Raw genomic sequence first — 24,305 nt, 5'->3', positions numbered from 1 at the left:
TATAAATGTCCAATAGATAAGAAATTTAAATTGTGTCATTTGTATTTTTACACCCTTAGCCTTCTTTTTTATTTGCTTGGTCTCTTTAGTTCCTGAGTTCTGATGATGATTCATTCTCTGTCATTATAGATTTATCAATTTTTCCTATAATTATGTCAAGTTCTGCTTTGTAAGTGTTGACAATACCTTGTTATATGCTCTCAGATTTAGGATTACTTTGTCTTACTGGTGAAGTGATTCTTTATCATTAAAAAATGATCTTGTTTGTCACGTTGCTTTTGGCCTTAAAATCTATTTTGTCTAATAGATTCTCATTTTCTTTAGATTGATGTTTAACTGGTACATACATATTCCTTTTACTTTCAGCTTTTTGAGTCTTTATGTTTAAACTTTAGGTTTAAAATGTTTTCATGGAGTGTATGGGTGTTCTGTGTTTATTTCAAGCTGAGAATCTCTGTTCCTTTAATAAGTGAGTTTAGTCCAGCTACATTTACTTTATTTAGTAGTATATTTAGACTTATTTGTGTGATTTTAGTTTGTATTTTCTGCTTACCTTGATTTTTTTTATAGTAGCATCTTATGCTATTATTGCCTCTTCCTTGAAACTTTCCTCTCTTGCCTTCCATAGCACTCTACTTTCATGGTTCTTTGCTGTCTCCTTTTACCTCTCGTCTTGCTCCTTTGTAGATCTTCTTTGTGTTGACTAGCTATCACCATAGGCTTACACTTTGTTTTTCTATTCAAGATGTGGTCATCTTTGCATGTGGCTTCAATAGCTTTCTAAATGTCTCTTGGATTTGTGACTATTTCCTGGGTCCTGGGGTGTAGAATGAAATTGGCACAGAGGGGCAAGTCATGTACTTTAATTTAGTACTTGGATTTATTTTCTCTTGATCTAGAAAAGATTCATTTAAGGGAGAGGCAGCTCTCATGACTAATTTACACATTAAATTCAGTCTTTCATTTTATGACTACCACCTTTAAAGCATCCTTAAAATGCTCTGAAAAGGAAAGAAAGAGGTAAAAGGCAAAGGAATATGGCTTGCTGGTGGCCTCCCACCTGTTCTTCTATGAATGTGTAGAACATGGTCCCTGGCTTCAGTGATCTCTGTCTCTAGGGGATGATGGGTGGAGCCAAATGACAAGGCGTGGTAGCTCTCACAGCCCAGCATGATGCTTCTATACCCATTGCTTTGTTTCATTCTGTTCCAAGACCTGAAGAGCTTTGTACAGCTTTTATAGAATCCATAAGACTAGTTAGCTTTTGCTCTGAGGTTTGCCTCACCCATCTGCAGAATTTTGTGTTCTCACTCAGGATTGCTGGTCACCTACTCTACAGAGCAGCCTACTGAAAATGGGGATGGTCCCATAAATAGTGTTTATAAATGTGAAAATACAGGCTTTAAATACAAACCTATTTAACCATTATGTTTATCAATTAAAAAAACAAAACAAGTGTGTTTTAATTTTTTATATGTTTTGTGAAAGAGAGGGCAAAGAGCTCCTCCAGGCATGATTCAGTCTGGGGCTTTCTCCATGTCTGGTTGAGGCCTCCTGTCCACTTCCTAGACTGCAAATGAGCCCTGTGCAATTACAGATGCCTGACTGGTAGGTCCTACTGCCCCTCAAATTTGACATGGTTACAATTTAAGCCAGCTTCTCTGTTTAATTGCGTTATTGCTCATAAAGCATGACCTTTTCCCCCAGTAATTTAGGCTCAAAATCTAGGGTTCCTTTTTCCCTCTTCATCACACGTCCAGTTAACTGCTAAGTCCTCTAGATCAGAGATGTCCAACAGAAATATAACGCAAGTCACATTTGCAATTTTAATTTTCTAATAACTACATTAAAAAAGGTAAAAAGAAACGTGAAGTTAATTTTAATAATATGTTTTCTTTAATCAAGTATATCCAAAATATCATTTCAACATGTAATCAACATGAAAAATTTTCATAAGTTATTGCACATTAAATACCATGTCTTTAAATTCAGTAAGTATTTTATACTTACTGTATTTTATATAACACATCTCATTTGAATGAGCCACCTTTCAACTGCCCAAGAAACAAATGTAGCAAGAGGCTGCCGCCTCAGTACAGCTCTAGCACCTTAAGAGTGGCTCGTGTACCTGATAATCCTTTTCCATTCTCACTGCCATATCTCCAGTTGAGGGGCTTGGTACTTGCGTCTTGCCTTTAAACCAATAAATAGCTCAATTCAGCTTTTATGGATAATGACAAGAACTATGCTAGGTGCTGAGGTTACCAAGATGAATAAGACCGAATTCTAGTTCTCAGAAAGGTTGTAGTTTAGCAAGGGAGACAGAAATATCTACAATTATCCGTGATACATTGTGATGAGTACTATCATACTGGTATAAATAAAGCACAATGAGAACACAGAGGAAGGAAATATTAGTTCTGACTGAGGAAATTGGAGAATGCTTCAGAGAGAAAGTGGCATTTGGAATTGCCTTTGAAAGATGAGTAGGAAGTTAGCAGTTAGAATCAGGGAGCAGAGGGTAAAAGGCAATAAAGGGAAAAAAGAGTAAGGAAAGTCCATCTCAGTATTAGTAGATTCTACATAATGATGTTAAATTAAACTTTGTAGAGTAGCTCCCAACATGCTCCTCGCCTCCTTAAAATCATCAGTAGCTCCCCCTTTCCTAATGAAAGCAGGTATATTCTTCTGCCTGGCTCTTTTAAAATGTAGGTTTTATTATTATTCAGATATTTTGAGACCTGTAGATCAAGAGACAATTGCCATTAAAAAGACAGTTTGTAACTTACAGTTCCCAAGAGGAGGGGGTACACCACATATATTCGTCAGGGTTCCATCCAGAATAATGTATGACAACATATCTGGGCACCATGGCCCGGCTAAGGTGACAGATGAAATTAACCATCACACCATATCACACAGGGCCACGCAGGGAATCACCAGGGTTGGTCAGGAGGCTGAGGGAGTGGGAGGAAAACGTGGGCAAGAACCTTTGTTGTGGTTTCCGAGGGAAAGGATGGGCCAGGCAAGGTAAACAGGTTTAGGATTGGATAGTATGAATAATGTTGGCAGGTTCTGGAGTGTAGGGGCTGTCTTGAGTTATCTGATACCTGGTCCAGGGGTGATTAGGCAGAGGAACATTGGCCCAAAGTGTAAGATCCCGATAGAAAAGGTGAGGGCAGGGTGGATGTGTGCTCTGCGTTGTCTAGTTTGCACGTGAAAAGCACTCTTCTAAGCAAGTCATTTATTAAGTGTAGGAATTGGTTTATCCTGGGAAGGGATAGTCTCCCCAGGGTCAGTAAACCCCAGGTGTCAAAACATCAGGATAAGAAAACATGCTCAGTACACTGGCATTCAAGAGCTTTCAGATTTCAGCCCCTTTCCAGCTTTCTCTCCACTCCTATCCAAGCCAAACTGAATGACTCCCTACACCCTCAGTGGGTTAGTCCACCATTTCCCCACCTCTGACCTCTGCCCTTTTTTGTCACTTTCTGCTAGAAGTTCACCCACTGTCGAATCATCTATATTCTCTTTTTTCTCATTTAATTGCATGCTATCATGTTTTTGCCTTTTGTTAACTCTTAAAAAAATATGTAAGTTTATACTCAATGATGACAACAATGACTATACCTTTTATTTAGAGGGCCTTTGCCATGTGCTGGAAGTTTTGCCCGGGATTTTACATGCATTTTCTCGTTTAATACACACAATAAACCCAAGAGAGAGAATAGTTTCTCCATTTTAAAGATGAAACTGAGACAAGAAAGGTTAAATAACCTGCCCAAAGTCAGATCGCTAGTTAGCAGCAGACTAAGTGTACACACCCAGTAGGCTGACACTTAGAGCCCGGATTTATAATCCTCAAATCCGAATTATATGGATTTGATTTGCAAGTCTTTTTCTCTCAAATCTTTGAAGATATTAATTGTAATTGATCATCTATTTCTTCAGCACAGAGACCAGTTAGATCTCTAACTGATATTTCTATTAGGAAGGCAAATGCTGTTTTTCTATGAATTGCCTGAGTGCCTGAGAGAGATAAGAAGGGTGTGTTTCCATACCCGCCCTTCCCAGCCCTGCAAAGGCTTTGTGCTCTCCGGTGTATTTCTCTACATGGTAATAGGATTCCATCTCTTCCTCTCTTCAAAAGGATTTTGTTACTTTTCTTATTTCCCTTACTACATTCTGCTTAGTATAAATACTCAAGTACCTTTATTATTCCCTATTTCTACTACCAGATTATGAAGCTTGTTGAGGGCAGGCATTTGATTTTCCTTATATTTGAGCAAGTATATCCATGCAAAAAATTAAACTCTTAATTTTACTTTTTAGGTGAGGTAAATATCATGGAAATCAATATGCCTTTCAGATATAGATCTGTTTTCCCCAACAACCAATAAAGCCTAATGAATATTAGCTTTGCTGGAGAAATTGCACATTTCTTTTGTTTGACTTAATTTTGAAATATTTGTTCAATTTCCATTCTAGTCAATGCATTATCTTGGTATTTTTACTCTTGGTTTTTCTCACCAGTGGACTCAGGTTTGAGAACGAGAAAGGAAAATATTAGCATGATTTTAATATATAATTCAACATGTCTCATAGTAGGCTTGATTTATTTCAGATAAACCCTTTGCTGTAAACAATGTTTTTGCTTAAAATTAACATTGCAGTTTGGTAACTACATAACTGAAAAAGACTTTAAAAACAGTTTAAAAAGCCAATTCAACAGTCAAAATATCTCAGCAGCTGGTACTGTGGAACACAAGCCCAGAAGAAAGGAAGTACCAAAGATGCTTCTGGGTGCCTGCAGCAGGTGGCGGTTAAGGGCAGACCTCTCTACTAAGAGGGTCAGATTTTGAGGCCTTTTCACCAAGAGCAAAATCCAACTGGGTAATTTCTGGGTCTTAACAAACTTACTGAATTCATTCTGTGGAGGGAGATGAGGAAGGGGAGGCTCATGTGTCAACTCAGCATCCTCAAAATCTGAAGCTCCGATACCTCCAGGATTGACGTGTTTGAGGGCATGTCAGGTATAAGCATGAGGTATGGGTTACACAGTAGTAAGAAAAATGGGCAAGAGGAAAGTGAAAAGAGGAAGCACAGTAAAAGCAAAGGAGGGAGGAGGAGAGAACAAGGAAAAAGCAGCGCGAGAAAGAGAAGAACCAAATGAGTATAGCGAGGAGAGGTTTCCATTACAACCAGCTCCTCTGAACCTTCAGGATGTGAACACTTAGTGCTTGTCCTCTGGCTCCTATCAGAATTTTCTCTTTGTAAGATCTGAATCAGAGTCAACATGGGGACTGCCTGCCACTCGTTATGGTCAGAGTTTTTGTCAATCTTCATCAAGACTCAATCATTAAGGGTGGTGTTTTGTTGAACAGGACACTGCGAATCAGTTTTCATGTTCTGGTACCTATCAAGCTCTTATAAATGTAGAAATCTCCTGATTTAGGGCAGGGTCAACCCTACTGTAGCTTTTGTCTCAGCAAAGAACAGAATGTGGAATGCCTAATTGTTCCATGTCTGTGTCTAGCCAGATCAATGTTTATGAGGCCCTTACTAGATGTCAGCACTGGCAAGACACTAAGGGCATAAAGATTGGTGAGATGCTGTCCTTATCTGCTGAGAGAGAGAAATACAAGGAAATAGTTTCAATACTATGTGATTCATACAGTTAAATAAGCCTGTAGATTAAAAACATGTTGGTAGTGTTTGGGCCACTACAATTAGTTCAGTTGCTGGAACTTTAAATGTAACATGAGGAATTGCAATAGTTGAGAGACAGTAGATTAGAGAATGCAAGACATTTTATATTGTCTGAGGAATGTCGGACCTCATCCCGTGGATGTTGGGAATCACTGAAGGATGTTAAGCAGGAGAGTAATGTGATCTATTTAGTGACAACAGATCACTCTGATACCCAGGAGGAGGGAGATTTTGAGGGACATAGGCTAAAAGTGGAGAGACCAATTAGTAGGGTGACCTTACTAACTAGAAGTTTACTGTAGTGGTCCAAGTAAGACTTCATGATGTCCAGAGTTCATCAGGGCTTGGCCAAGTGGATGGAGAGGAGTTGCTATCAGCAAGAACGGGCGCTTTGACAGCCATACAGTCTCTCAAATCCACCCCTCACATAGGCCTGGGCAGGGATGAAAGAGATCCCAGTGAAAATTAGTATGTCAATTGAATGCTGAATGTTAAAAATATATCATGGCTGACTGGTTAACCACTCAGTGAGCTTGCTGTTTATTTGTCAGCTCAGATTGTGCTTGCCTGAGAAATAGGAAAAGAAATGGGAAGGAAGTTCACAAGCAGCTGGTGAAGGGAAGTGTGGAAGGTAACCCTTAGTTGTGAGGGGCATGAGGCCTTGCTCTTGTTCTTGAAATTGGACTGAATTTTTGTGGGAGATTTTAATGCTTTGTTAAACTTTCATCAGTCTGGGGTCACTATAACCTTGGAAGATGGTGTGTATAGAGGCAATTTAGTCAACTGAAAGAAACAACCGTTCATTTCCTAGTGCACGTATTTAATCATGAGCTGTCACTTGGGCCTCCCTTAGAACCCAGAAAAGGTTACTCAGTGGCAATAACTGGGGAATATTTTAAAAAGAGTGAAGTAACTAGGCCCAGGAGAAAAGAGATGTTGCTATCAGGAATACATTTCAGCAAAAAAAAAAAAAAAAAAAAAAAAAAAAAAAAGAAGAGTAAATGAAAAGGGTAAAAGCTGTCATTTCCTTTATTTTATTTTTAACTCTTCTTCCTTCCAGTTTCTCATTTTGCACATACAAGGCAGGCCTTTCCTCCACTCTAATCCTACTATTACCTTGTATTTATATAGTGCCTATCTCCTAGAAGCTCACAGGGCTGCCTCTGAATCCATGCCACTTTAGAAAGTGTTGCTTAGCAAAAGGGGGACACTCTTATTTAATCTGTCCTATCGTTAAATGTTCTAGTGGGAGCTTGGAGCTGGATTTTCCATAGGCTGCTGATTGTGCATTGGGCTGCACACATGCATGTCACAGCAGAAGTGGCCCAGGCAAGAGGAAAGGTAGGATGATTTTGCATCTAGGAGCCAAGCCTGCCATCATCCCTTTGCTTCAACTGTGACTCAGGGGGGTGTTTTTAATCTGCAGAGAATTATCCAGTTTGCTGATTTCCCTTCATGGCTCTTGATGTCCCTGAAACATTTCTGTTGATTATCTCTCTATTTGGGAGCTCCTTGTCCATAGACAGGACAATTTGCTTAAATTTCAAGTCTCGGGCTTGTCCCCCCATTTACAGTTGTCGGACTGTCACTTGCAGAATTTCACTTATTTCCTCTGGGTTTTGCTTCAGAGAAATAGAATTTAATGAGAAAAAAATTCCACTGAGGTGGAAGGGGATGGGTTTGGAGATGGAAATATTGTGGTAATTCCTTCAGAAATTTTTGTTGCAGGTTTGTTATTCTTTAAAAAAAATGCATCCTTCCAAGGCATCCATAATTCAATGAACTCAAACTCCAATAACTACATTGGATTCATTGAAAGTTGGTCTCTGCACATTTTTTGTTTAGCTAAAAGTTGGTTTTTAGAAAAGTGAAGTGGGTTAAAAGTCATGAGTGACCTCTGTATAATTTTAGAAGCTGACAATATTCTTACTAGGCCCTCTTAAAGTCTCTCCACGTGCCATTTCTCTTTCTCTGCCTCGTCCTCCTCTTCCTTTTCCTGTTTCACTTTCCTCATCTTCCTCTTGGAGGTTAGACAAACACTATGCTCTTTCACTATTGTGAAAGTACTTCAAAGTATAAACTAGGAGGCAACGCATAGGATGTTTCCTTTTGTCTCTGGAATTGATTATTTTATAAATAATTTAAATTTGCCAACGCCATAGAATATGAGATAGGCTTATGAGGTGATTATTCTCTTGTTGGGTATATTGTTTGATATTAAAAATAATATTAATGTTGGTTTTTCATTGAACTGAAAGCCTCCTATGAAGCTGGATAATCCCAGACACATAATGTACGTTGTCCCTAGTCCTCAGAGTGACCACAGAAGGAATCAAATGTGTTTCATCTCCCTCTCACATAGAATAAACTCAGGGAAGGATATATTGTCAGTGCTCCAATGTGAAGACAGCTCTCAATTACAAACACAATTGCTAAATCACAGTCAATATCTATTCAAATTAGAACAAAATTATGTCACCAATACTTAATTAATTAGTTTGATTTGGATGTTTATTTCATAACTAGCTAAAAGAGCCAAAGGCAGTGTCCTCTTAGAGTCATTGACATTTCTCTTGTATGTAAAACACACGCACACGTAAAATAAAAAGTGACAAACTTTGTCCAAATCCCCAGCATTTACATTAAAAATACAAAGCCAAAATGTATGTGTTATAATTGCTAGAGGCATTTATTTTGTAGTGGGCTTGACTTTCTGTGCACCAAGTAGACTGACATATTATAAAGGTTTTGTTGCTAGGTACATAAAAATAGCCTTTTCTACTCTTCATATTACCATGTCATCACACTCTGATTAGAAGGTAATTAGTTGATAAGCTCCCTTTTGTTGTTTGTTCTAGGATTCAAGAAGAATTCATAATAAAACACCACTGCATAGTAACGCAGCTATTACAATGATCTATTTGGGGAAAAATGTGCACCTATCCTATGATGACCCAGACTTCCGGGATGAAATAAAAGTTTATCAACAGCACTGTGGTGGGGAAAACCTCTGTGTCTACAAAGGCAAACTACTTGAAAAAGGTATACATAAAACACGAATTTTTTTTAACTGCTTGGAGTTGATGCTATAGATAAGCCATTGTTGATATAATATCAAAATGACTTCAGTCACTCTATGAAATTACGCATATCCAGGGACTTGTAAACCAGCTGCCTAAAAAGCAAATCTAGATTTACTTCTCCGTGATTGAAACCGAAGCAGCAATTACCCTTGCAGACTGGGGAAGAAAGAATTTGGAGTGATTTAATCCAGTAACAGATTAATTTGGGGACGGAGAAATATGATCATTAAAATGTTGCACGAATAAATTGTCCCCCCAATTACAAGTTAAGTATTTGGCTTGCCATAGTGAATTATATTGTACATTATTCTAAGAGAAAAGTACCAGATTGGCAATTTGTTCTTTCGAAGGATGTTGAGATAAAATCACAAATTCAATAAACTTCAGGGTGAATCACACCTAAATAACATGGTGCAGAATTTGGCTAAATGGCCTTTAGTACATTTCTGCTTTCATTTGACCATAAATCCATGTTTGTTAGCATAAGATAACTTTTGCATCCAATATAGGGTTTCACATATTGTACTCAAGTGGTTTTCATCAATATTTAGTTCTGTGGAACAGCAGTTAAAAGGATGAGTTGTTACAGGATTGTGTTTGTTATTTCCTTGCTTAAGAAACTCTGTTTAGAGAGTAATAGTGTTTTTACTAATTAAAAGAAATATTGATATTTGGGGAATCTTGGTATCGACTTGGGGCTTAAGGGAGGAGTTCGGGGCAAACATGGCGCTTGTTACTTTTGGTTTTTCTGATTTATCAATCAAAAACAGGGACTATTAATTTAAAAAAGAATTCAGGTACTTGAAGAGAAACTATACCTATGTAGAGATTAAATGTTTAAAACTTTCCAACGTATGAAAGAGTAAACATTTGAATGTTAGTTTCAACTTAAAGTAAAATATATAGTATTTTACTTTATAAAAATGGATAAAATTTATTTATAAGAAATAATTCTCAATAATGCTAGAAACTATTTTTCCCCATTTTATATACTTGGCTGAAATATAATTTACTTTTGTCTCATTTTGTTATAGCATTTGAATGTTCATTCCTCCCATTTTGTAGATGAGGAAAATGAGAGGAGTCCACAGCACAGTGGCTTCTCAAGGTCACGTGTGCAGCCCTGGACAGGGTCAAGAGCCATCCCGGCCCCCTGACTAGTTGCAAGACCCTTGCTCAGCACTATTCAGCCCCACTTAGTTATTCTCAGTAGCAACAGGTTTCCTATACTTTCACAATATGAGGGGTATGAAACCCTTAACGATAGTGGCATAGATACATACACTTATATTTTAAAAGTATAACTTTCAACTCTTCCTTTAGGAGAGTTACTGAAATTAACCATAGTCTAAAATCGGAATTAACACAATGAAACTTCTCCTGTGCCTTAGATCACACTTCATTTAACAAAATGCGTGTATAATATCTATTTTACTGCTGGAAAAATGTACATACAAGTGAAAAAAGAACCAGACTTAAAGACTTAGCCGAATGATTTTCTGGGAGACCGTATGTACTCTGTGATCAGAGTGCAAAACCAAAGGTTATGGGAGAGTGTAACTTGGCTGAGTGTTATTTTGCATACATAGTGATCCTGGGGCTGACTTTTTGTTATGTCATTTGACAGTCTTGAATAATAGGACGGAATGGGGACCTAAATAATTGAATCCTGTCCACACAATAATTTTGTCTCAGCTTGCCCTTGATTGCCAGGAAAGTAATTGTTCAAAATTGAAAAGTTGGGTGGCTCAGAGTTGACTTGTGGTTCAGCAAGCTTAGCAATTTAGCTGGACTGAAAAGAATCTGCCCTTTTTACAAATCAAAGCTGTGCATGATTCAGTGAAATGTGAATAGGTTTTTAGAAGATTTCTGTTAAAAAAAAAAAAGAGTGTTTGACGTCAAGCTTGGAGCAGTAAACTCATTAAAAGTGTGGCATTCGTTAATTTGTCTTGCTTTTGGATGAGAAATAACAATAAAATTAATTATTTAGGAGTGTGGCAAGCGCATCTTTTATTCCCATGGTAATTCATGGTGTCTCGCAGTTTGATTTTAGACATCAAGCCACACGTTGATTGTTTATTGAGTATACCTATGAAGTCACCAAGTATATCTGCTCCTTGTAAAAAATACAGGTCTTCTCATTTTAATTTTTTTCTATCGTGTTCATCCTTTCAAACAAGGCAAACCTTAGCTCCTGGGTTCATGTGGATACAAAGAACAAAGTAACTTTTTTCTGGCCCTCTTATAATCCCCTTTTTCTTCTGCCTCATTTTCTTGTATTCCCATAACCTGATCCTGTTGTACCTGTCTGTGCATTCCTCATTACTCCCTCACAAATACGGCTGCTTCACTGGCCCCGGCACTCCCTAATACTGTTATCTTGTCTTTTCTGTGCTATTTCCTTTGTCTGCAGTAGGACAAAGGATTTTAAATTCAAAATAGGATTTTACATGTCTTCCTCACTTTTTAAGATTCAGATTAAGGCTGTGAAGCTTTGTCAGCTGACTTCTAGTCTTTTTTATCCCTCTCTCTTGATGTCTCTGGCTCTTAGACTACATTTAAAACTGAAGCGTTTCATTGTACTGTGACTTATATTAATTGTGTTTTATTTTTCTTTTACTCGTTATTGTATGTTGATTTTAGTTTTTAAAAATAGCTTTATTGACGTATAACTTACATTCCATAGAATTCATCCATTGTAAGTGTACAATTCACATATTTTGGGGAATTGTGTAGGGTTGTGCAGCCATTATCGCAACCCAGTTTTAGAACATCTCTATCACTTCAAAAAGTTCCCTTGTCCACATTGGCAGTTAATCCCCTCTCTCATAGCCAGCCCCAGGCATCAATTGATCTGCTTTCAGTCTCTCCAGGTTTGCCTTTTTGGGACATTTCATATAAGTGAAATCATATAATAGGTAGTATTTGTGTTTGGCTTCTTTCACTTAGCATAATGTTTTTGAGAGTCATCCATTTGTAGCATCATCTAGCAATAGTTGCTCTCTTCTTATATCACTGAATATATTCCATTACGGGAATATACCATGCTTTCTTGTTTTTTTTTTTTTTTTTTGAGGAAGATTACCCCAGAGCTAACTACTGCCAGTCCTCCTCTTTTTGCTGAGGAAGCCTGGCCCTGAGCTAACATCCGTGCCCATCTTCCTCTACTTTATATGTGGGATGCCTACCACAGCATGGCGTGCCAAGTGGTGCCATCTCCGCACCCAGGATCTGAACCAGAGAACCCCGGGCCGCTGAGAAGTGGAACATGAGAACTTAACCGTTGCACCACCGGGCCGGTCCCTATACCATGTTTTATTTATCCACCCCCAGATGATGGATGTTTATGTCATTTCCAGTTTTGGACTATTATAAATCATGCTGTTATGAATATATAGATACAAGTTTTTGTGTAGACATCTGGCTTCCTATACCATTGTCCTGGGATCTGGAGAAACAAAGATGAGTAAGGCCAGTTACAGCTCTCATGGATTTCACAAACATGCAGGGCAGCAAACATCTAGATCAGGGTTCTCAAAATGTGGTCCCTGGACCAGCAGAATAAATGTCACCTGGCAACTTGATAGAAATGCAAATTCTTGGACCCTACCTAATCAGAAACTCTGGGGTGAGGCCCAGCAATCTGCGTTTTAATAAGCCTTTTAGGTGATTCTGATGTACACTAAAGTTTGAGAATCACTGGTGTAGCTATATTTTAATATATTGTAATAAGTGCAACAATAGGAAATATGTCACAGCAGATAGGTGAAAATTATCACCTCTATTATTGGTAAAAGTGGAAGAGTCCAGAGAGGCTTCTTTTGTAGGAAGTGACATTAGAAGTGTCATGAGAAACAGACTTCTGAGTCTTGGTAGACTCTGAAGAATAGGGTTTCTCAGACTTGGGGTTTGGGAACTCTAAGCTGAGACCTTTTCAAAGAGCATTATAAAGACTTGGAATGATTAAAAACTATTAATTGCAAGCAGTGGTTCTTAATTTATTGGTTGGACTTTTGGGTAGGTGGGGGAACAAGAAAGATTCTCAAATCCAGGCAGAGCTGAGAATGCATTGGAGATGGAATAATTCTGCCTCATCCATGTATGTGTTAGGATGTTTCAAAATGCAACTAAAAATATAAATTTATTTAAAAGCATTACTGAGCTCATGGTAGCCTTTTGTCACGTACTTTATTGCTAGATAACATAACAAAGTAGAGGCATGGCATGTAGAGAGATGTCTGGAGTCAAACACTAACTCTTCCACTCACTGTGTGATCTTGGATAAATTACTGAATTCCTCTAAACTTTAATTTCCACACAAAGAAATGAGTGATAACAAATTCCCACTTCATGCGCTTGTTAAACACAGCCAAGATAATCAGGCATAATGCCTGGCCATAGTAAGTGCTCATATAATGGTAAGTATTATTATTTTCTTAGAAATCAAAGAGTTTTATAACATCTTGGAGTATTTTATTATAAATAAAAGTAATAAAATATTATTTATGATTAAAAAATTGTCCTCGAGTTAAAAAGGTGATCTAGAGCATAATATTGTACTTATCTAACAAGAAAATGTGATTTTGAACCTGTTAGTCCAAAGTCAGTAGTTTTCACTAATGTATTTCCTTTTTTAATTGCAGAGACCTTTCAGTTTATTTCCAAAAGGCACCATGGTTTCCCCTTCAGTCTCACCTTTTACCTGAATGGGATACAGGTGAACAGGTTAAGCTCCTGCTGTGAATATAAGCATCGAAAAGGTTCCAGACTTGGAGGCAAACGAGGCTACTTCGGATTTGTGTGTGTCGAGAGATCATCTCCTTGCTACAAGTATGGAAACACATGTCCTTTGGTAGAGGGCAAGTTTTGCTACATTTTCTTCATATGCTTTTACTGATGTATTTCTCAGCACAATTTGTTAAGAAAGATATCAGTGTAGATAAGCCTAACATATCAAAGTTAAAGGTTATTTATTACAACCCTGTGTCTTGCATTTGAAATTATAAGACATAAATTAGATTTCCAGATGTGTTATGTAATGGGGATAAATGCTGGTGCTGTTTCAAATTTCTCTTTCTCTTTCTCCCTTTTCTCTTAGTGCTTTAAGTTCTGTTTCTGAAGTAAAGGAGAGAGTTGCTTTTTTTCCCTCATTCCTCTTAGTAACTCGTTTTGGGCTGAACCCCAAAGCATGTGCCAAGCATCTGTCTTATATGGTTGGATATTATAGGATATACATATTAGATGTGTACTTGCGTTATGACCTGGCCCAATTATCATCTCATGCTCCTAGTTTTAATCTCAGGAGTAACAAAATGCATAATAAAAGGTCAGTTTTGACTGTTGGTTATCAGCTTTCGTATTGGACATTCTGTTTGAAATCAGGATGCTAGCTTGCAGGCTTTCTTTAACTTTTTCTGAAAATACTCATGGAGAATTAACTATATGCCAAGCTAGAACACAGGACTGAACCAACCAAAGTGCCTGCCCCATGGAGCCCAATCTAATGGGGGAAGGGCAAATAACGTACCAATAAACCAATTAATATATGTCAGATGGCAACAAACTTGGTGAACACAATACAGAGTAAGGGAGATACAGGGAGTGAGGAGGGGCAAGGGTCAGAGGGCGGTGTTATTTTGTCTAGGATGGTCAGGAAGGGCCTCTCTGAGAAGATGTCTTTTGAGCAGAAACCTGAGGAAAAGTCTCCTCTTTCACATAGTTTTTCAGGGAGAGAAAAAGCATGTACAAAGGATGTGAGGCAGGAGCGTTCTAGGTGTGCCTAAGCTAGTGTGGCCAGAGCAAAAGGAAGGAATTGGGCAATGATAGAAGATGAGGTCAGAGAGACAGTGGAGCCAGGTCATGTAGAGTCTTAAAGTCACTGCAAGGACTTTGACTTTTATTCGAAGGGAGATGTGAAGCCTCTAAGGTAGGTTTGGAGCAATGACCTGCCATGATCTGACTGTAGCTCCTATGGGAAAAACAAACTAGGGGGGAGGAGGGGAGAAGAGCAAAACCTACTTTAATCCGGAGGAGAGAGGATGGTAGAAAGAATTAGAAGTGATTGGAGTCTAGATATATTTTGAGAGTAGAGTTTACAGGATTTATTGATGGATTGGATGCAGGGCATGAGATAAAGAGCAGAGCCAAAGATGATTAAAAAGTTTTTCGCCTGAACAACTGGACAGATGTCCAGTTAACATGTACTAAGATGAAGAAGACTGGAAGAAGCAGGTCTGGGAGTGGAATGAAGGGGTTTTGGTTTTGAACACATTAAACTTGAGACGTCTACGAGATATGCAAGTAGAGATGTTGAGTAGGAAGTTGGATATGTGAATCTGGGTCCAGGCTGGAGATATAAATTTGAGAATGGTTTGTATATAGATGGCATTTAAAGTTATAAGATGAGATAAAATTCCTTAAAAATTGAATGCAGATAGAGAAGATGTCTGAGTAATGAGCTTCAGGTCACTCCAGTTAAAAAATGAGGGAGATAAAGAACAACCAGCAAAAGGCCCAAGAACGAAAGCCAGTGATCAGAAGGAGTGATGTCTTGAAATGAAAAAAATGTTTGGAGAAGAGGGCATCATCAACTGGGTTGAATGTGTGGAGAGGTGAAGCAAAATGAAGAAGGGAGATGGAGCATGATTTGGTAATGTGTTGGTTATTGGTGATCTTAGACAGATTAGAGTGGAGTGGTAGGAATGCAAGCTTGATTGGAGTAGGCTTAAGACATAATTGGAGAAGAGTTAAGGGCAGAGAATATAGATAACTCTTTTTAAATAGTTTTCTATAAAGGATAGAAATTGGGTGGTAGCCAGGAGGGAGGATGTAGGGATCAAAGGGGGCTTTTTATTTCTTAAGATGGGAGATATTATAGTATGGTTATATGCTAACAAATAAGACTGATACCCTAGAGAAGAAAAACTTGATCAGCATCACAAAGAGGGAGAAATTGCTGGAGCAAATTGCTTGAGTGGACTAGAGGAGATGAGATCTGGGGCTCAAGTGGAGGCATTATCCTTAGAGGAGGAGAAACATTCTTCCATAGTCACAGGAGGAGAGATGGCACATAATATATAGAGAGGTAAGTTGGTGGATGTCTTGGGACCAACTGGAAGTTCTCTGTTGATTGTTTCTATTTTTTCAATCAAAAAAGAATTTATCAGCTGAGGTTAAGGCTGAGGGAGGAGGGATTGGAGACTTTAGGAGAGAGAGGATGTATGAGAGTCATCCAGCAAGTGGGAGAGTGAATGGCCGAGAACAATATAGTAGGAGCGCCCAGGTGTACTTAGGACCCACCTGAAGTTGCTTTCCTGTTCCAACTCAAATATGCTTTCTCCAATTTTGTGAGCAAGTCATTTAATGAATTTCTGTTTGGCTCCCAGGAAAACTTATGAGCTTATACAATCATCCACATGCAAACACTTTGCATTCTTTGGGAGTTGCTGTATAAATACAAGCTGTAAATGTTTGGTCTTAAACACTTTCTATGGAGGTTTAATAATCAGTACCAAAATCTGATTGATGACATCTACTCTCCTACTCAACACTTACTAGCCTCTGTACAATTCTTTATACGATTTCACTTGGTCCCTTCTAGCTTCTTTCTTTGACCTTTTCAAATAATGATAACAAAATGGTTGAGGTATTAAAAAGTAAGGCCTATTTCCTTCAACTAAAATGGCACAGTCCTTACAGGACATTGATTTTCAATGTTTTCTTAGCTGCATAATCATTTCTCCAAATGAAATCTGTGAATGTCCAAAGTAGAACAGTGTGGTGTCATTTTATGTCTCCCTGGCGCAGACTAGGTAAAAGTCGAGGCAGACTGGTTTAAATGGGGCAGGGAGGCATGGGTGAGTGCTAGAGCCTTGCTTATTTGGTTCTGTCCTGCTAGAGACTACTCTGGTTATTCCAGAAGCACCAACACTGCAGAACTCCAGTGAAAATTGAGAACAACCCCTAAGGAGACTCATATCACTTATCATATTGCATGACCTTGTTTTTTTGGTCACATCCATAAAAATACTTTCAGTTATTTTAGGGATGTACATTATGCCCTCCAATTTGTTGGAAATGAAATTAATTTTAATTCATTTAAAAAAATTGGTTCCTGAAACATTTATTACGATAAAATAAAACAATAGGGAGTTCTATTTCTAAATATGATTATGAATTACCTGTTTAAGGTCCTCAGAAAACAAGAAAAGCTCAGCTGTGGTCACTTCCAAAGTGTGGAGATTCCACAATTGTACTCATCCTTCAGTTTCTGGAACAGTGTGAAGAGACATGGTAGCTATTTTCAGCTGCTGGAGTGAAACACAGGAAGAAGAATTGCCCAACCAAATAGGACGCAGACTGCTGTGAGCTTTAGTGATCAGAATCAACACCTCAAATTATACTCGGAAGTCACATAGGTAGTCAGTGACGAGGACACACAGATGTTACTCACTTTGTGCGTCCAATTCCCTCAAGCAGATGGGCACTAAAAAGTCTGTGTGTGCAGTAGGGAGGCATCAAAGCCTCTACACGGTCACAACATAAACTAAAAGTAACAGCATATCAGAGGCTCCAAATCAATGGATTTGGGGTTGCCATTGACAAGGGAAGAACAGCTTGAACAGAAGGCAATGCTAGTCATCATATTCTGGGGAGATTCATGACACTTCTATTCCAGGGAAAGCAATGTGCTAAGTACATCATCATTACAGTCAAGAAATATTTATCATGCTTAATATGGGTGAGGTAAATGTATTCTTATTATCTCATTTTTTAGAGCCTGATAGTTACTTTGAGTGCAAATCCTTTTAGCTTTATTTTATGGGGAGCTATTGAAAAGATAAGTGATATAACTAAGTTCTCATATTTGCTTGTTGGGAAAATTGATTAAGATCAATCTCTATGCTATTTCTAGACTGGGGATGGCTGAAATTCAGCGAAATCTTCAGTTTAAGAAATTACCAGTGGCTTTGATTCACATTGAGGCAACTTTCAGATTTTACATATTATATCTGTTCTTCCCGACCTGACAAGTCTTGACTTTATTCTGATCCCTGTTCACCTGCTCACTCTAATTGATCAGTTCCCTGATAGTCGTGTAACACGTAGAGAAGGTGACGTGTAGTTCTAGAGGAGGAGGTGTGTGAAGACGGATAACTGCCAGGCGCCTTCCTCAGGTTGTGGATTTTCTCTAGGCGTAGTTTTCTCGGTGAAAACTTCTCCGGATTGTGTTCGTTTCTGGTGAGGAGAGTGAGTGCTTTCCCTGGCGTCAGTCCAGCAGTGCAACGTTCGTTGGTGTAACTCGGCATCTGAGAGGCTCTACCCACCGTCTAATGATGTGGTTGTACTTCTGTGTGAGGTGATGGAGTCTAACAGTCCTGGGCTGGAATCCAGCTCCATCACTAACCTGCTGGGTGAACTTGGGCAAGTCATGGAACCCTTTAAGCCTCAGTTTCCTCATTTGTAAAGCAGTGACAATAGTTCTTAACTCATTGGTCTGTGGGGTAATGAATCCTGTAAGATAATGTATGAAGTACCCAGCAGCTCAGCATAGAGGGAGTGCTTAATAATCTTGTTATTAGCATAATCATCATTTTTATTAATGTATTATTGTTGTTATTGGAATTCTTATTTCAATATTAACTCGAGAGAGAGAAAAAAACTATATAGAATTTATTCCCATTACTTTCATTATAATTGATTTAAAAAATATTTTTTACTGTCTTAATATGTTCAGATTATCTGCTCAGTTCACCAGATTTGTCTTTGAATGACTTTATGACCTCTATAAATTATTGCCGTCTTCAAGGAACAAAAGCTTATTGCCAGCAAAAATCACCAAGATTTATAGGCTTCAAAAGGCCATTCTAAAAGCAATAATGACAGTTCTATTAAAATAAGTGTGCAGGCTCCCCAGGTGTTTATTTAAAGGGCATAACAACATTTGACTATATATGTTTCTTAAAAAGTCAGTCATATTTATTTAGAGTCAACCTTGTAAGTCAGTCTTTTGCTGTTGTGTTGTTGAAATAGTAAATTGTCAAACACTGAATGGCATCTTTATTCTTCTGATATATACACATATAAATCATATATATAGATCTCTGTTATGAGGCCAAAAATATGCTTTAAGGCACAAATTATATTTTGAGACTATAGTTCTTAATTGTTTTCTTTCTTTGTTTATTATTGTGGATAAAATTATTAAGAATTTATTGTGTTCACTTATGAGATTTTAGTGTTAATAAAGATAAAACAGTTTATTTTAATTAACTCTGTACTATAATAAAAATATTCCTTATAACATGTCTTACTGGAATAAGTGATTTAAGAAGCGCTGAGGTTCCACTGCACTATATATAAAAGTTAATAAATACTTTATGTTAATATTTTTCATAGGTGCATTATTGCCATGGGCCTTGACAAAAAACCAACATCACCAAAACTTCGGAAAGAAAAGAGTATTGAGAAAAGAGAGGAACTGAAGAAGGGTGAGGGGAAACTGAAGAAGGATAGAGAGTACATGATGCCAAGAAGGAATGAGATGGAGGGGAGCAAAACATCGGCTTCAGCCATTTTTTCAGCTCAAGAAGAAAAAACAGGGTTCCCAGAAGTGAGAACTGCTGTAGAAGAAATGGAACTGCGAGGAAAACCAGGGCAAGATGTTTGGGAAGATGACCAGGAAAATATACTTAAATATGGTAATGGATAACACTGGTTCTTTTGTTGTTGCTTTTCTTAAGTCTTCAAAATCTGATTATTAAAATTTGCAAAAATATCCATTAAATGTTGTTCTCGGTTATCAACTTTAGGCAGCTCCATTCCTTGTGAGGAACCCCTGACCATCTTCCTCCGCTGCTTTGCATGGAGCCCTGTGTCACCTACCTCGGAGGAGGGCAGGCCTAAGTCCAGAGGGGTTGAAGTGCTTGTAGGGGCACGAGGGGAAGGGGAGTGTATGGTTGTGTGAGCCTGAGGCTCTGTGCACTTCTGCAGAGAGAGACCATTTTGACCAAATAGAATTTTGCCAATTTCTTTTTTAGTATTTGAATCTACTTGCTTTGGTGAAGTTGATGATTTGGCCTCAGGTAGGCACAACCTATATAGTTGTATGGTGATAGAATATTCCATAACTAAAACAGTTGACATACGCTTGGGGTCCTGGAGCCTGTCTGTCTGCCTGTCCGGCTTTCTTATTCTTCTCTCCCTTCCTCACCCCTTCCCACCTCTCTCTTTCCCTCCCCTGCCCTCCTCTCCTCTCCTCTCCCTTCTTCTTCCTCCTCCTCCTCTTCTTCCTCCTCTGTCTCCTTTTCTTTCTTTCTTTCTCTCTTTCCCTGTCTCTCCCTCTCCCTCTCTCTGTTTCTGTCCACACACACACACACACACACACACACACACACACACATCCATATATACAGTAGTAGTAGTAATAAAAGTGCCAGGCACTGAGTACTGGGTCAGGCACTTTCCACACACTATTTCTTCTTAGCCTCCCCATTCCATGTGGTAGAACTATTACCCCCTCCAGTTTACTGGTTGGGAAACTGAGACTCAGACATACAGAGAGAAAGTAACAGAACTAGGATTCATACTGTAGGAGAGGAAAAACTGTTTTCCCGCTCCCCATCTTAGGTTCATTGGCTGGGGTCTTGTGAATTACACTGACAAAAGAGGTTCAAAATGGAAAAAGAAACAGACGATTATTAGCATGTGCATTGCACACACACATAAGAGCACTCAGAGCTGAGTACCTCAAAGAGATGGTTAGAACTTGGGTTTATATGGCATCTTAACAAATGAAAAATGCATTTTTAGAGAAATGCCAAGACAAAGGAAAAGGCTTTGAGTTTCTAGGGGCAGCAGATTGTGGGAAGGCAAGTATATGGGGGAGCTAATGTTAGTTTTAGTGAGGTTTGTAATGTTGATTCCTCTGGTGCCATCTCTGGGCTGATAAGCGTCTAGAGTTGTCCCCTAGGATTAACGTCTGTCTTCCTGGTAGAGAGGGGAGCAGAGAAACCTCCGAAAATTTATGCCCTGCTTTTAGGCAAATAGGAGGAGGGCAGAGAGCTTTTCTTGCATTTATACTTCTCAGTTGCCTTCAGCTCACAATAATCCTTATGCCAGAGTGGCGTATTTTGGGGCAGCACACTCTGCTACCCTTAATCCCCAGGCTTGTTTAATTCCAAAGCCCAGGCTTTCAAGCACTGTCCAACCTCCTATTCTGTGCAAGTTATCCCTGATGTTACCTGGTTGTGGGTGAGGTGTTCAAAGAATCAGAAAGGAGGAGCTGCCTGAGTGTCCCTCTTGCACCCAGGAGACAAAGCTGGACTAGAGGAGCAGTAGCCATGGGCTGGGCTGAGCTGCGGAGGGGCTGGCACCAGGAAAGGGGCAGATCCCAGGTCTCTCCTTCCTCACCGCATCTTGTTGCTGCCCAAGGGGATCAGAAATCCAAGAGAATAACTACAGGGCTGTTATAGCACTGGACTTCATGTTTATTTATTACTGAAAGAATGTGACTGTCTTGAAGAAGATTTCACTTACAACACTTTGACCCAGTTTAGCTCTCTCATGATCCCTTCTAGCCTTTATTCTTATCTTAGACTGAGAATGAAAAATATCTATGGCAACAGTAGTAGCAGAGAGATTAACAAATGGGATGTGTTTTTACTTTCAAGACGTGGGTTTATTAAGGCCGTGTTCAATAGATGCTTTTCGTTTTCTTCATTTTTTTCTTAAACCAACATGGCCAGTACTACGCATAGTGTACATTATGAGTATAATACAGCTTTCCTCAAGATCTTTCTTCTGTGTTGAATAGTTAATGGACTTTAAATGCCCATTGCTATTTAAAAAAAGAAGAAGAAGAAGAAGAAGAAACAGCTGCAGCCAGGCTTGAGCTGCCTGCAGAACAGCCGCTGATGGTAAGGGCAGTAGAAGCTTGAGTGGAGGTCAGCGAGGGAGGGTTGCAGCTGGATTGATGTTGACCTCGTATTGACTTGCTTCCTCATTAGTGGGGATGATAAACAACAAGCTAATTAAATTCTCTGGAAGAAGGAACATGAGATGGGGGAAACAGAAGAAATTACAAAAAGGAATCCAGAAAGCATGCCACCAGTTCATTCACATTGAAAACACAAGTAGATGACACCGAGGAGGTGTGCTTTGTGCTGTAATGCTAATACAGTGCTCCTGGTTAACAGAAGCCTAGTATTCACATATGGTGGTGGTGGTGAGTAGAACAAAGCCAGGGCAGCCTTGAATTTCATATTTTGAGAGAAAAACAGAAGCTCCCGCAAAGTAGGATGCAGGGACTGTTCTTGTGGTTCATTACATGTTCCTTCAATTTTATGCTTTGTTTCAATAATATAAGTGTAATGGTGTCCTAATTGTGGACATTTGTACTTCTCTTAATCAGGTATCTCCATTAAAGTGTATTGCTGTCAACAGAGCACATATTGTGTGTGATTTCTCCTGTTCTTTGATGAACTCCCTCCACCCCAGTCACAATCACTGTGACTACTAATCCCTAATATTTATTAGGCACCTCCTGGCCAGGCACAGGACTAAACATAGCCCAGGGATTACTGCTTATAATACTCACCACAGCTTTGTGATGCTGGTACTACCCGTGTCACAGATGAAAAAACTGAAGCTTAAAGATGTTAAGCAAATTGCCTAAGCTCACTCAGCTAGTAAGTGTTTTAACTGGGACTTGGGCATTGCTTGACTCCAAAGATCTCCTATTTCACCACTATGTAATACTCTTGATGGAATTGCAGCAATTCACTCATGTTCTGTCCGGCCCCCTGCTTGTTCTGTGACCAGCAGCAAATATCTGTAAAGAGATGCTTGTTTCTCTGTGTGTGTGTATTCTGTGGCTAACGTATACTCCTTTTATGAAATCTTTCATGATCTCCAAATGACATTCTGCCCTACTATGATTCCATTCCACTCATCTGACACTATTTCACACAATCATAAGTCCTATATAAAAATCCATAGCAACTGAGCCCAGTAGTGTTGAAACTAATGTTACTGAGGACCACGTATAAAAACTACTATGAGTACAACATGTCTTGTGTACCTACATCTTATTTCTTCAAAAAAAAAAAGAGGAAATTCCTTGATAGCAGGGGTTGTGTTATTGTAATGTCTTTTAGCTTGCAATTTTATCCCTTTCTGCATAGAAGATTCTCAATAAAGGCTTATTGATTGACAGCTAACTGGGACTAGTCAGGAACTATCCTATTACTTGGCCTGAAATATTTGGATCAAAATATACGTTTTCATTAGTATTTTCTGTTTGTTTCATGCAATATAAACTGAATTCTTCATCTTCTTTCTTATTTTACAGTTTTGTTTTATTGATAATAATTTGCATTTCTTGTTCCCCATATTAAATCTCTTTCATGAAAACCTTCTTGTGATGAATTCTCTTTGTTTGCCTTTCTTCGTTACAATTTCCGATTTCACTTTTCCTCGTACATCTCCCTCGTACATTCTCTGCCTTTACAGAGCTTTCTTCGTATGCACAGGGCGTGCATTTCTAAATTAAGTTTCTTTCCTTGCAACAGGGTGGATAGTTCTCAAGTAATTACCCGAGAGGCCCCCACCACTGGAAAAGAAGCCAGAATATCTAATAACTAAAGCACAGAGAATACAGAAAGCTTTATTTTTCCTGTAGTTTTTATTTTAAAGATAATTGTTTATTTGCTTAATTGGTTCTGCTTGAAATCATTTTGCTCTCTATCCTTGGCATGTTGTCACTTCAAGATTTTTAGTTTTTGGCAGAAGCAAAAAGGGGAACAATTAAATATGAAAGGTGAAAAATTATAACCACAAGGGACAGCTGGAGTTTATCTGATGTGACAATTTTCTTTTTCTGCTACAGATTTGTTACACCTCTGTAGGGAATGAAGCAAATTAGTGGCTGTGACAGGAATGTTCTATTTTATAAGAATTTTTATCCTTGGAGAGTAATTATTTTATTGATTGTAGGGATGAATAATGCATATGATTCAGTTCTGACCTAGGTATAGAATCCTTCCTAATGCCTTTTCTTGATGTCCATTGGGTTCTAAAAGAATGTGCTATTCACAGTGTTACTTCTTAGGTCCTTTGGACTTGATTAATTGAATTTTTCCACTTCACTATTCATTAACTTGATATCCAAATATTTTGAACATTCTTCACATGAAATATGACTCCCTGGGTCTCCAAATTAACTTTTATTATTATAATCCTGTTCTCTTCATTTTTAATTTATTTCTAATGTATTGTTTTCTATCAAGTTCTCCTCTTGTCCATTTTGGTTATTGTAGATGATGATATCCATTTGTAAATGAACTTTTATTAGGTTTCAGGCTTGTCATTTGGAGCTTCATTTCTTTTGTGCTCTTGTGTATGTAACTGATTGCAATCTTTGATCATTTGCTGTTAGTTTTTCATGTTCACTAATTGTGTGAAAAAGAAGTGAAGAAAGGCCGGGAGAAGAGAGGATAATGGAGTCAAGGTTCT

General features: G+C 38.5%; 1 protein-coding gene across 5 annotated transcripts in view; it reads left to right on the top strand.

The window, feature by feature from the left end:
• ERICH3 (glutamate rich 3) overlaps window positions 1-24,305 on the top strand; it is a 102,774-nt gene that overhangs the window by 48,382 nt on the left and 30,087 nt on the right. For all 5 annotated transcript variants that reach the window (XM_046645869.1, XM_046645871.1, XM_046645873.1 and 2 more), the window contains 3 exons: window positions 8,568-8,751; window positions 13,436-13,622; window positions 19,191-19,492. In XM_046645869.1, coding sequence (XP_046501825.1) covers window positions 8,568-8,751; window positions 13,436-13,622; window positions 19,191-19,492 — 673 coding nt within the window. The remainder of the gene's footprint in view (window positions 1-8,567; window positions 8,752-13,435; window positions 13,623-19,190; window positions 19,493-24,305) is intronic.

Source organism: Equus quagga, chromosome 18, assembly GCF_021613505.1.
Source record: "Equus quagga isolate Etosha38 chromosome 18, UCLA_HA_Equagga_1.0, whole genome shotgun sequence".
In the NCBI taxonomy this organism is placed as follows: Eukaryota; Metazoa; Chordata; class Mammalia; order Perissodactyla; family Equidae; genus Equus; species Equus quagga.
This window is presented reverse-complemented; position numbering and strand designations above follow the sequence as displayed.